Consider the following 14713-nt stretch of genomic DNA (forward strand, 5'->3'; position numbering starts at 1 on the left):
TACTCCCCTTTCCCCTGCTTGGCGTGGCGGGATAGCCTTCATCCCTAACGTGTGTGAACCATCGTTGTTTTTCAGGTTTGAGGCAGGTTGCTTTGGGCAGTCAGTCATTCAGTTGGCAACACCACATCACCCTACGAATAAACCTACTTTTTACATATACTGACAGCTCATTAGAAACTCGAGGCTATGAATTGTCAACTCACTTGAGGAGCAGTCTTTCTGACTTTTTTTTTTTCAAGGGCACACACAGAGAATAGTACATTTTCCTCCCTGCTCCTGGTCAGCTCCCTGCCAGCAGCAATTGTGTCACCCAGCCGGGACTAAGGCAGGTCCTTTCAGAACGCTGTGTACGCTCTCTCGTTTGCAGCAAGCTGCTTCTCTGCGCAAGCACAGAGGCACCGAGACAAAACCCTTTCTCTCAGATCATTTGATTTTTATAAACCGATAGAATGCTATTACTGTCAAAAATGTCTAATAGGCACATACTGCTCGCAGGTATGTGCATACAGGCAGTCAGATGTCAAATGATGTCACTGAGCGCAAACCGAGCCAGCAAACGGTGAGGCTGAGAGGCGGTAACACAGGCTGCACACTCGGTCTGGCTTCTGCCGCTACAGAAGAGGCGAGAGATCATACCCACTTATCTGTTCTCCTCTCTTGGTTTTGAGTACTAAATATAGTGCCTTCTTCTCCTTTTTTTCCACTGAGTGATGATATGAGGGAGTACAAATGGTAAAAGTAGAAAGGAGATAGTAGACTTGTTTTCATGAAGCAGTCCTGAAAACACGTGGCAGACTGCAGGTCATTCTGCAGGATGACATGATGCTGTTCACCACACGCATGACTCCTCCGCTTGTCCTGCAGTCCACTTTTACACCACCTCATTTAAATGTGAGAGACACTTCTCTGCAATCCAGCTATGTACACAATGACTCCCACCGCAGAACAGAACTGAGAATGAGCCACCACGAGAAGTACCAGTGCTTCCGTGTTCGCCATCAGTCAAAAATCAGACAGGCTGTTGACGCACCGGCTGGTATCAAATCTGCAGCTGGGAGGCTCTGTGAGGACGGTGGTTCTTTCCTTTATTTAACTGTCACTAAAAATTGGTCAGTCTGTGAACACAGACCCTTTCTTGCTCCCTAAATAAGTGTTACATTCCTTTTAAGCTTACATTTTGATCTGCTTTCCTCAAAGAATTGCTCTGGACAATGACGCTCAACTCAACTCTGAACTTTATTAAGATGCTTTAGATTCAATAATCAGTACTGACATTTGTGAGAGCCCTGGAAGGGCTGAGTCTAAAGCAACGAAAATAAAAAGAGAACCTACTTAGTGAATTTGCCTGAATCCTTTGGAGAACTAAGATGCAGGATGCCTTTGGTTATCAGCAAAATGGGAATTCTCTATCAGGCCATGTCATGAGTTCATGTTCACAAGATAAGCCTTCATATTCACATAAAAACATTCTTAAGCAAATTATTTTTATGGGGGTTGTGTTCTGCAGTTTTGTTGTGGTACCAAGTTTTCTTGTTGTTTTACTTCAATTACTTCAGGTGATTTATCACTGCTGCCACAAAAAACCTGAAGGCACACTTTATATTAGGAAACTAGACAAGAATCTGATTCAAACCCTGAGCTCTAAATGTCTGTGTCAAGTTCTGCTTTAGAATTTTTTCTCTGATTTTGAACTTGACTGGTACCTTAGATGAAGAATACAGTAAAAATGTCTAGTTATATTCACTACCTGTATATCTCTTAAATAATATATTTATTTTTTAACTTCATTCTCTAAACTACACTGCAAAATAAAATATTTAGAACATGATCACGTAGTAATTAAATAATAATAATTTTTCAGTCCTACTTATTTAGAAATATTTCCCCCCTCGCTTCATCCGTTCAAAACAGAAAAGTACCTGACAGTTATGCTTCACATTATTATTTTGAAAATTCAGCTAACAAAAGAAATTCATACTCCTTATCTATGCGTCCATATTTGCTACTTCTAAAACAGTGATAACACAATGTTAAAGCAGCTTAAGCTGTCTTAAAAAATTAAGTATAGAGTCAATACACTTGAAGTTCAGATATAGAGATACACCTCACTGGCATAAAATACTGGACAGGACACTCACAACATTAATTGTTGTATTTCATGGGATATGAAGAATCTCTGTGATTTTGTGATAGAATCGGGTAAATAATAAGCAACTGGTAGACTATCATCTCACACCCAGAATCCACTTCCTCACATAATTATTTGACTATTAGTATTACCAGAATCTGCATTCAGCATAATTTCCCCATCAGTCAGAATGTCACTCCTGTGGTAACTTACTGCCACACAGACTCCTGCAATACTGCGCTATTGCGAAACAGAAATGTAATTATTTGAATGAGTAAGGAAAGAAGGATGGAAAGCAAGGTGAAGGAAGGAATTTAGACAAATTCCCCAGAGCCACTCATTACAACTTTCCTTTCAATGTTTTATACATCTCTGTGGCTCAGGCAAATTGAGAAAGAGCAGAGGGATCAGTCGAAGCTCATTTGCCAATTGTTACAGAGAAATCTTAATCAATTTTAAAAAGAAAGCACAGAAATTTTTGATATGATACGATAAAATGGAAATGAACAGAAAATCAAATGCATCTAAATTTTTAACTAATCTGTAGTAAGAATAATTTCCACAGAATCGATTTACACAAACACACGTCTACAGATTACATGTACGCATGTGTGCGCCTCCTCCTGAAATACTGAATTTGGTTTATCTTGATCTCAGAGGCACTGACAGTGTCTATTGCAGATACAGATAAACTGACTCTAGATGATAGGGATTTCTAAAACTAGTTTTCCTATTACTAACATACGTAATATTCTATGCGATTCCTCAGAAATACTTTTCCTCAATTTTTACTTCCAAAACTTTTTTCCACTCAAGGATCTCAAAGTATTTTGTGAACACAAATTAATCAAGGTTCTAAACCTTCTCTAGTAGTGCGAAGTATACCTGCCTTATTAGCTATCAACAGAGGAATGGGATTAAAAATGGCATGAATTATAATGAGCCCTGCAGAATACTGAAAGCAGAAGAGCTCATTTCCTTCACTCATACGATACTGAGGTTTCAACAGTAACTGACAACACCGTTAATTCCGAACAAATAAATCACCAGGACTGATCTAGCTTTTTGTTGTTTTTGAACATACTGTTTATATCCCAAATAAAGCTCAGAGAGATGAAAAGAGATTCATCACTAGATCTCAAAACTTTTAAAAGGTATCAGGGAGCGTTCCAGTACATAGAGCACTAGGAGGAACAGCCCACGGCTTCTTGGAGACTCTGTTGCCCTTGGAAAAGTGTTTTCTCCACTTCTCCTTCTGTTTCTGTGAGTCACAGGAAATGGCACATCTTCCCATTTACAAACCACAAAAATCTTCGGTGCTTAAGACAGACTTCAGTGCTAGCTGCACATCCTTGCCTTTCACATTGGAACAGTACCTTTCCACCTTGGAACAGTACCTCTCCGGGTATCTGATTGCCTCCAAGGATGTCTACCTAGTATCAAGGGAACCTTACTTCGATATTCACATCTGCTTTTTCCTTGGGAAATAAATATGTGCTCCAGCCTCGATGTCATCCCCCCTCTGAGCTAAAGGTGATAGCAGTAGCTATTGACGATTGCGTTCCATACCCTGATCACAAAATTAAGCCACCTTCTTGATCGGCAGCTCAGAACCCACCCCCCCAAACCTACGTACTTATACATTGTCACGGACTCCCACCAGCTGCAGCATCACAGGTCCCGAAACCTGAGGACAGGTCAGAAACTCTTGCGGTGAACAGTAAGACTGACTGATGTATGTGGTTAAACTGTATAACCAGGGGCTTCTGAAGCTGGCGACGGCAGAGTCTGGAAGCTTCTCTTCTTTCTTAGCCTTCCCACATTTTAGGTGTGGATTGAAGACTGACATATTCTGAAAACGTTCTTTATGACAACGGTAAAAAAACCCCAACAGATTTAAGACAAAGCAGAGCAATTCTGTAGAGCTATTATTCTAACCGCGTATTTCTGTGTCTATTTTTGGTTCATTTTGTGGAGAGTATTTTGTTATTTTCACAGGTGTCAATCTTCATCTAGGAACTTCTATATTTGCTGGCAGGCAACCTTAATTCTCTTTTAATGACTTTTTCTCTTAGTGAATCAATACTTAATTTTAAAGGGTCTTCCTTACTTCCTAATTGTCTCCTTTATTTTTCCTACTCAAAAGCACATTTAAAAGGAATTCGATAGCTCAGAAGCATTATTACGTTCCATATAGAACTATATGAAATACAGAATATATTAAATTACAACTAGAATCATGGCTGTTGATTTTTCATTTTACTTTCCAACTATTTTTATATTCCTATTCTTTTCTATTCCTCTGAATAGTATTAAGCAGCAATGGCTATGTGCTGTTCTTGGTTCGCCCTGAGGTTTTTAGCCAACCAGTATCTTCCTGTATCTTCACTTAAAATGAAAAGCTGAGTAGAATGATGTCATAATCAACCGGGGTTTAGTAAATACCTTGGTCCACTACAAACTAATACACCAAGAACTAATACTCTGTGATTTGTAAGATTTCTGTTAAGATTTATGCCAGTCCTCTCTCTCTCCCCCTCCCTGGCAAAATGTTTCATATGCAAGAAAGAACAAACGTGAAGAAAAATGAATTATAAAACAAGAATCTTTGTACATCATAAAAAGAATTTAAACAAATTTCCAGAAGAGTGTTTTAATTCTGGAAACGTTCTACTGCATTTAGAGAATTAAGAAATGCAAGCAGAAATACAACGCTGCAACCAAGTGAAAACCAATGCACCAGTTATTCCATTTTCTAATGCAAATGACTACCCCAGACAACAAAACTGAGGCTATACTAGAAACCAGTAATTTCTTTGTATCTTCCTCATTGAAATCGCTTTCCATCTGGAAACAAAATGTTAAAGTCTGTGAAAGGGTGTGAGGCCACCTAAAAATAGTATCGAGAGATATTCCTGGTTTCCAACAGCGGGAGGTTCCAAAACTACAAACTGTTCCTTTAACATTTAGTTCTCATCTACACCATCACATTAAGCGATCCTGAGAAAGATGTCTTGTTGCCTTTCAGGTTTTCAGGCTGGTAAACTGAGCAAAATGGATGTCACAATCTTTTGACAGTTTGAAGGAATAAGAAAATTGGAAACCACACTTGAAGAAATTCCACACTGCACCATGTATCCTCTATAGCTCGGAAATTCAGCACCACCGTGTTTAGGTGAGATTAGAGCAACATACTGCAGTGCAGTAAGCCTTTGGCAAACGGGTGATTCTCAGGTGTTGTAAACAACATGTTACCGATAACATCACTAAGTACATAAATACATAGAGAAAGAATTTTAGCTCATGCTAATTTATTTTAAATATATTTTTAATTTACACAAAAGAATTTTCAGGTGTTGGCCTCCTTCTACCTCCTACTTTATCCATAAATTCAAATTGTTTTCCTTCTTTATATAAGTTCCTTCTTCATATGAGTTTATTAAAAAAATATTTTCCCTAGGAAAATAGTACTGACAGCTTGCTGATAATGAATACAAGGAATGTTTTCCAGCACTACCTATTGAATTTTTAATATTCATACCAATTTCGACTCATCCATCTCTTTGTACCTCAAGAGAGACAGTACAACAGAAGTACAAGTAGGTTAGAGGAAGTTGTCTGGTGAAACAAAGATGATACCTGTAACTTAGGACTAGACTGCTTTATCAAAAGAACACTAAATGTGAAAGGTTACTGGAGCATCAGTAAAATATTTTACATCTACACACAGGGAATGAGAGTGAATTGTTTTAGGAGAGCCTCAACCACCTGAACTCTCCTACATGGTGAGAAAATAAGGAGCCTCTTTGTATACCTTCCAGGTAAAGACCTCAGTATTGGTAAGAAACTTTTAAAAATGTTATTTAAAAGGAGAGTGGCGACTAATGAGTTGAAGTAGGTAATGATGGACCCAGGGCTATAAATCCTCACTAACAAATATAACCACTTCTTATATCATGAGCAGTCTCTACCCATTTAATTTAAACTGAACTAAGTGGGCTTTAGAAGAGCAGATGGAAGTCTCCTCAGACGACAGGCAATACAGAGCCATATCTTAAACTTACTGTGCAATTAACCTCTACTACCACTATGGCACTTAGCTATACCCAGTGTTGCCTGGATGTGGGAAATCTACACCTCTCCATGAAGTACTTCCTTACTTCAGCTATTAATAACACTCAGCTTGCCTTGATTTTTACGAACGAGCTTTTGGGGATCTGCAGAAGAATGTTTTTGCTTTGTTTTTGTTTTTTCTTTGAACTTCAATTTTGAAGGGAGACGCCCCTCCACACACTCACACACATTTTTCACATCTTTTTGCATTCATTCCGCATTTGATTGAAGAGTTAATTCAGCTCCACTGAACAATGATAGATGTAATGAACAGAAAGGGTTTTTGCATTCATTCCGCATTTGACTGAAGAGTTAATTCAGCTCCACTGAACAATGATAGATGTAATGAACAGAAAGGTCTTCCAATGTGAGAGATATTCTTCTCAATTCTTTCTGACAGGCAAGGGATGGTAAATAGACAAAACAGAGACAAGCTAGGCAGCAAACTTGTAAAAAGAATGACTCTGGTAATGTACAAGGACAGCATGCACATCAATGAATACTTACATAAATGTCTGCACCATAAAATCCATCCTGGTATACAACACTGCAAGGATGCACACACAAAGAAAAACATTCATATTAGTGCATTTCCACATGCAAATGCCACCAACCCCTTCACAGCTGAGGTTAGTCTTGTCACAAGAACAGAGGGAGGGGGAAGGAAGGCACTCTTCACATTGGTCAAGGAGGTTGGTAGTAATTATCAGAAGTGACACTGTACCGAATACATCATCTTATAAAGTATGCCAAATGCTTAGTCAAAGAGAGGAAAAGCATGGCAGGATTGGAAAACGCTTTTGGTGAAGTTTTGGGCTTTCTTTTTCTTCTCTCCTTTTTTTTTTAAATTTATTTTTTTTTTTAAGAAACCACATATTGGCAGCACCTTTTTGATAAAGATTTTCAGTGGGCCAATTCTACTATCAGTTTTAATACATTAACAAAAAGCTCTCTCTTGAACTACTACTTCTTTCTTGTCCTGCAATTATGTCAACCCTCTGAAACAAAGCAGTAGTTGTCATTACTTGGATGGAAAACACAACACAGCATAAGTTTATATGGTGAGAAGAATGTGTGAAAAAATAATACAGGTAGTATTCAACCCACTGGGTCAAATCTCAGTTCCTTGGTGTGCACAGACATGACAGTATTCATGGGTACTGCACTGTTGGCCTGCTAAGCATTTCCAATAGCAGCAACAGGTCTGTTAAGAATGTCATGCTTACCAAAAAAAAAAAAAAAAAAGGATTAAAAAAAAACGCACTGTTGGCCTGCTAAGCATTTCCAATAGCAGCAACAGGTCTGTTAAGAATGTCATGCTTACCAAAAAAAAAAAAAAAGTATTACAGAAATACTTACAAAAAAAAAAAGAAGAAGTATTAACCTTCCTCACTTTATCATTTTACAGCTTTGGTGAACATGCCAATGGCTCTGAGCTCCCCTGCAGTGCAGGTTGGGTACATTACTACTGCGAGAAAATGTTCTATTGCTGTTAATGGTTTTCGCAGGGACTGCTGCATTTCAGCTAAGGTAAATCGTCAGTGTAAACAGCTCAAATTTTAGATTCTAAACCCTTCAGGATAAATGGCACAGTATGACAAAGATGCTTTCAGTGATTTACACTAAGCAAAACTGGACTACTCACAGTGGCTTATCAATTGCACACGTTATGTAAGTCCTGCAATTATACGTTCATCTGGCAGTTCTGCAACTTCAAATGGGTATTTCCAACATCACAATCAACCTGAGCTGTTTCCAGAGCTAAATATGAGAGCACACAATAGGTTTTTTGCAGCAATATTTACCATTTAGGAATGCTGTTATCTGGGAATAATACTTATTACCAAGTTGCTAGCCTAAGCTGTTTTGCAACTCCAAGAAGAATTTTCCCTTCAGAGATACAACTGATCTATTGAGGTCAACAACCAAAACCCACGGGGCTAAGCTGGTATGTGCCTAAGTCAGAATCACTTGAGGAAACCATAAATACGCATAAATGCACACAAACCACATTGATAAAGCCACACTGATGATAAAAGTTTGCTACGGAATAATGACATGTGAAAGCTCGACTCCACTTAAATCAGTCTCTGCCGTTTGCTTCAGGAAGGTCAGATCCTTAGTCATGTATCTTTCTATTTACTACGTCTGCAGAACAAAACATGCCAAACCTGCTCTACATGGGTAGCTTTCAGAGAGCTTACTATTTATGTTGTCCTGTACCTTCGCTTTGGTCTTGACAGTCCAATTATTTGAACACATTACGTGTTTTTCTTATACCTGATTGCATGGAAGCAGTAAAACATTCCACTGGCTGTGACGTAGAAGAACACGATCATGAACAACTTGGCAGGATTTCTGTGAGATGATACACAAATGATACGAAGTTTGCTGAAGATGGAAGCCCCCCCAATCCCCAGTTCCTCATATCGCCTCATATCACCTGGGCTGGGAGGAGGTGGAGGAGCTGGGAATGAAGTCAAGCCTGGGAAGAAGGGGTGGGGAGTGGGGACGGTGTTGCCATTCTTTGCTTCTAACCATCCAACTGCACTTTAATAGGCAATAAATGAAATGAATTTTCAAATCAAGTCTGGTAATGGGTAAGGATCTCCCTGGCTGTACCTCAGACCAAGAGCTTTTCCATCTTACTTTCTCCCTGTATACTCTTAAGGAGGGGGAATGCAAGTACAGCTGGGTGAGGGTCTGGCAGCCATCCAAGGTCAGCCCTCCACAGTCCATTAAATCATACTGCTTCCAAAGGTGAGTGACCATTGCTATTCAGAAAATAACGCTTTTGAGAGAATACGGGTGAGGAAGGGGACCCTGTTTCTGCCTCCTCCTGGTGATCTGTGTACATACAGTGAAGATGTCCCAGGATGAATGGAGGCTGATGAATACTTCTTGAATGCCCAAGAGCTGCTGGTTGCAATCTTTGATGGGTTACTCCATTCACCTAGGCCTTCCTTTTAAACACCCCACTCAGCCACGTACAGGCAGAAAGCTGCTTTGAATTCTAAATACGCAACTGCTTGATAAATATTATACCAAAGGAAGTACCCAACACTAAAATGAGACATAAATGCATGACTCTGTCGTTAAACACAGTTAGCATTAAGATGAAGTGACAGAATCAGGCAAATGAGTATAACGCTCCCAAGCACGACATGCGCTATGAAAAACTATCAGCTATTTTATCTTATTTCCTCCATATGGTCTTGTAGTATGATAGTGGTTAAATATAAAACCTTCTGCTTCTTTTGAAGTTTGAGGAACAGTAATTCTTCACACTTTCATAGATTTTTCAGATAATATTTTCTCTATTCGCTGTCCTTTGTCATTTGCTGACTCCTGTGACTGAATCTTACCAGTGGAATCAAATGCATTTTCTAACAGCACCCTTCACCAGGAGGACAACGTGTAAAACATCAAGAGCTATGTTTTGCTCTTGTGCTTTTCTCTCCTTCAGTATATAATTTTCCAAAGAGTACTTTGCTTGGCTTATCATCCCCCTTTTCTCTCTCTGGAGCTGTAGGCAGAAAACAGATGATAAGTCTCAAACACGGGTAGAGCCTGAACGGATCACAGAGGAACCCAGCTTGCCACAGGTCCTTTTACACCTCATATTAAAAAAATGGTCTTGGCAGGCAGATAAACTTTGAGTTCTTTGTAAACCAACAGAGGGTCTGGAAATAGCCACGTTACTGAAATCTGAATTACCAGAATGGATGATATGTTAATGCGCTACCTGGAGGCATTGAAGTAAGAACAACAAATTTGGGGGATTTATTCAGTTGTATTTTATTATTTTATTGTGCTAAGGAAAACTCAGAGAAGAGAGAAATCTTGATTTTAATAATAAAATGTGCATCTAAATAAGAACATGTGGTAATAATTTCCTGAAATTATTTTTCTACAAACATGAAACTGTTTTCTCACCAACTATTATACATCTGCTTTGCATGGGTTTAGCTGTCATAATCATTTTTGTAACTATATTAAGACAAACTCTTTACTACTTCAGATTCCACCTTTACAATATCCCAGGAGGACTACATCTGTCTTAATTATTGTTCTTCTAGCCTCATCTTTCAAAATCAATGACATGACAGTTCTTGACTGCACAAACCTTAGTTCACAGCACCTGAGTATATGGGGCCCTCAGCCACGCACACAGTCTGCACAGTTAACAGAAAGAACCTAAGGCAGGTTAAGTGCGTGGAGTGACTGCTGCGGTGCAATGAATGGGCATTACAATCACGATTCCGTTCCTTGCAAGAGGAGTTATGGTTACAGTCTGCTATTTCCCCTCCACCACAACTGAGAGAAAGCAGCTGAGGAACACGAGTTCTCTGTTTTCTGACTGCTGGCAGGGTTGCCTGCACTGTCCTATCCATACCTCCCAGGTTTTCGTCTTAGAAATCACCTTTTAAATGAAACCTTTTAGACCACTTCTTCATGAAACAAATAATAGAAATATGCAACTACAACTTTTTAAAAAATAAACCAAAGACTGAGAATTGAAGTAATACCTTTCAACGCTCTAATAACACAACCTTCCCCGTTGTAAATAAAGAACCAAAACACTTCTATGAGGCTGTTAAAAATGATCTCTAATTCCAGGTTCTTGGCTTTTCAGTTTTAACATTGTCTGCCACAAACAAGCTGTATGATCTGCTTTGGAAAATTAATTGAGGGCACTGCTGCAGAGAACCAGCCTGGAAGACATCAATCATTATGCGCTAGGAAAACACTTTTTTTTTTTCTAACAGTTGCGCATATACAAAAGCAGAGTCCAGCGTAACAGGGAGTTTCTGTGTGCCCAGAAAGAAATATATTGGGAAAAAAATCATAACCACTGCAGATGATGTTGTAGCTTATACTAATTATCCTTCCTTCTTAAATTCAGAAGAAAGTGTGGAAAAATAAAGACTCTTTTTGTTTCAAATCAGAACATAGCACTTCAAAAAAAAAATTTAACAAAAAGGAACAGTTTCTGAAGGGTCTCTGTTACTCCTCCTCTACTCTCCCTAACTTCACAATTTTATTTAGGGGTTTGTTTTGGTTTTTATTCTTTTCAAAGGAAAAAACCGTATCGTTAGTTCCTGTTTTCCCAAGAAAGACACTAGAAATAGAGATACAGACTGAAAGGTAATTCTCTGTTAGCTTCATCACAACTGGAATGAGCAGAGGGGAAATGTCAAGCCAAAGTCGTGACACGCTAAACTTTGGAGAACTTGGGGCAAATGATGCTGGAATAGAAGGGCTTCTCATAACTAATCCTGCTATCTACTGGTAACGCATGCTATGCCCCAGGCACACAGTGACACCGGCTTTTCTGACAGCACACAGAGAGCATCATAGTCACGATGTTTTACTATTTGGTGAAGGATTTCCCAGAATGCTGAGGCACTGGCTGCTGCAGAGTTCAAAAGCAATAACTGGTATTAAAATCAGATCATCTGCTTCCAGTAGTTTGCCAAAGAGAACAAAATCTGCTTCTTTCTCCTTTCTTTTGGCAATGCAAGTACCGTGGAAGCACATCCAAAATCTGACACAAGAGAACCTTTACTAGTAGGACACTGCTTACATCATTAGTAGGCAATAAAACAAAACATTTTGACAATAAAATAAATAATCCTAGAAAGACACAGGTCAAGCCAAGATGACATTGGTTTTGACATTGTTTTTCTTTTTTTTTTTAATAATTTAAAGATTATTTTGCACAAGACACTATCTAGTACCCTTAAGACTGCAAGAAAGGTCAAACAAACAGTAAGTTCAAATCCTCCCACATGGAAGTTGTCCCAAGAAAGAAGATATGAAAGGAATTAAATCAGCTTAAAATGGCAGCTGCTTTGCTCCTCAACCAAGTCTCCAATGTTGCTGAGAAGTTCCCAGAGAGTCCCCTGAGATAAACGGGCAACAGCTCACAGCTCCACAGCCACATCCTCCCAAACTGACAGGCTCTGCTCTCCATGCACCTCTCGTGCCACACCCAACGCAACCATCTCCTGCTTCTCCTCCTCCTGTAGCACAGTGTTGAAGCTGCGCTCTCCATGCAATGTGGATCTCCAAGATCTTTAAATATCAGCTTTACTCCCTCATCTCAGTAGGTTTGTTGTCATGGTATGTAAATGAATTATAGCTATGAAGTTATGAGTAAGCTGCACATTGTAGTATTTCAAGGCATTAGGAATGATGCCACAGGTGCTAAAAATGAAATATTTCCCGTAAGCTAATGAACAGGATGTTATCTCAAGGAATTAGTGAAATGCCTCACTCGCAAGTGAAGGATCCATCAATTACTTATGTAGACCTACAAACCTCCTGAACACTAATTTTTAAGTGACACATTTTAAAGCATGTGTGCTGTTCTTTGATTTCTAAGAAAACAATATAGCTACAATCAACAAGTTTCCTCTGGCCCAGCGAGGTGTGCTGTCATTTGTTGTTTCCCCGTAACTGTGTGGAACAGCAGGAGAGAGCTTTCCACATGAACCACACTAACTTGGTTTGCCTAACGACCACCAGATCTGCTGGACTTCCTTACAACCTGGGGTTTGGGGCCATTTCTTAACTTCGCTGATAAATGGTTTCTAAGAACACCTCATGGTCAGTATCAAACAGGACACGAGCAAACAAGAACAACTACAGGTTCAAGGGAGACTGAGTAGAAAGAAGGCTTTTGTTACAGCGCAGGGAACGCTGTGACAGTGCTGCTGAGATAAACACCACTAAGCACGTGTCAGACTGGTCGGAGATACACATACTCTTAGCTTACAGTTGATTTCCAAATTTAAAGAAAAATGACCCAGTTTCAGCTCTAAAACTTTGTAATATAAACACCTAAGTGTGAAGATTATTGTAGATCGAGTACTACATTTTATTTCAGTAATAAGCTTGCTAAGGTTAATGAAATAAAAGAAAATGAAAAAAGTAATTTCAAACTTCAGCTTTATATTTTAAACCACTTTAAACTTAAATCCACTTAAACCCACTTACATGTGGGTTATTTTTTAAAAAGAAAAGTAATATTTTTCTAACCAAACATTGCTGGAATTTAATGAAAAGTTATAATTAAAATTGTACTTGCCATTATACAAAATAAATGCCTTTTTTTTAAATGACTGAAAATATTTTAGTATGACACTGTTTGCTTGGCTCCTTCCTTGAGTGAAAAATGAGAAACTGCTACTAAATAAATTGCAAAACAGCATTCAGAGATTTTTACATTTTTCTTAACAACAAATGATATTCCAAGTTGTGTGCTTCCTCCTGTAAGTTCATTCATTTTCTGTGATCTCTTTATTGTCTCTGTAATTTTCCTTCATTCCTACTCCCACTGTATTGAAAACCATGTTATAATTTATTTTCATGGATTAAAGATTTTTTCTGATGGTTTTTCATGAGGAACTGAGGGAACTACTGAAGGGCACCCATTTCCTACCCTAACCAAGTAGGAGCACAGCTCCCTTACAAAGGGTATCTATAGAAAGAACAGACTTGCTGCTGAGCAGGATTTTGGTGAGGGTGGAGAGAGAAGGATCACCTTTACTCCCAGACTTTGCAAACCCTTCCCGAGCCTTTCTCATAAAGGTCTGGTTGCTCTCTAGAGAGGTAGTAGCATACCTACCTCAAATTTTTATGGCAAATGACTGTTCTGGCCTGGGATCGGCTAAGTTTCCTGCTTTTCCAAACTTGGCTGTTCCTTAATAGCTGGCAATTATTTGACAATGTTAGGGCTTTTCAGTATCAATCATACGGAGTGTACAAAACCTTTCTGTGCCAGCATTTCCAGAGCTACAGGAGAATTTGTTTCTTCCTTTCCCTCAAAAAATACAATCTTCTGAAATAACAGAAGTATATTCAGTTTCTAGAAATTATTACTATCAATCTCTCTCCTTCGTTCCTTAGTTTACTACTTGGTTTTAACAAATGTAGATCACCGACAATAAAATCTTAAGGGATTATTTAAGAAAACGTACTGAAAAATACATGGCCCTGAGAGAAGCACCCCAGATTTCTATCCTGGTAAAGCTGTCAACTAAAAAGACTGAACAAACGTCAATAAAATAAATCTAAAAAAAATGCAACACTAAGCTTTCACATACAGACACAACTTTCAGTGGATGATGTGAAGAAAAAGAAGTTAACTTGATCCAACCTCCTTAATAACCAGATGTTTGCAATCATCAAAAATATATCTTTAGCCAAAACAATTCCTGTGTTCCAAAGCATTCAGTTTCTAAGAGCATTTACATAACAACATGTGACATCTGAAATGCTTAAGGCCACCAACCATAGCAGTACAAATTACAGTCATTTTTCAATGCTCCGTGCAAGGTGCGCCACTTCCAGCACCGGGATCGGCTCATGCTGCGCTGGTTTCTGCGGTGAGACACGCTCAGCATGCACCACAGCCACAAAGGGGTCGGAGCCTTTGGAGAGTCATGCTAGTGGGTGAGAGAGGCT

General features: G+C 38.9%; 1 protein-coding gene across 1 annotated transcript in view; it reads right to left on the reverse strand.

Annotated features, from left to right (window-relative positions):
* LOC104498685 (RNA binding protein fox-1 homolog 1-like) overlaps positions 1–14713 on the reverse strand; it is a gene marked incomplete at its 3' end in the record, with an annotated part of 99759 nt that overhangs the window by 1227 nt on the left and 83819 nt on the right. The window contains exons 9-10 of the mRNA XM_010142098.1: positions 6749–6789; positions 2281–2368 (exon numbers count right to left, since the gene is read on the reverse strand). Coding sequence (XP_010140400.1) covers positions 2281–2368; positions 6749–6789 — 129 coding nt within the window. The remainder of the gene's footprint in view (positions 1–2280; positions 2369–6748; positions 6790–14713) is intronic.

The sequence above is a fragment of the Buceros rhinoceros genome, unplaced genomic scaffold (assembly GCF_000710305.1).
Source record: "Buceros rhinoceros silvestris isolate BGI_N320 unplaced genomic scaffold, ASM71030v1 scaffold15110, whole genome shotgun sequence".
In the NCBI taxonomy this organism is placed as follows: Eukaryota; Metazoa; Chordata; class Aves; order Bucerotiformes; family Bucerotidae; genus Buceros; species Buceros rhinoceros.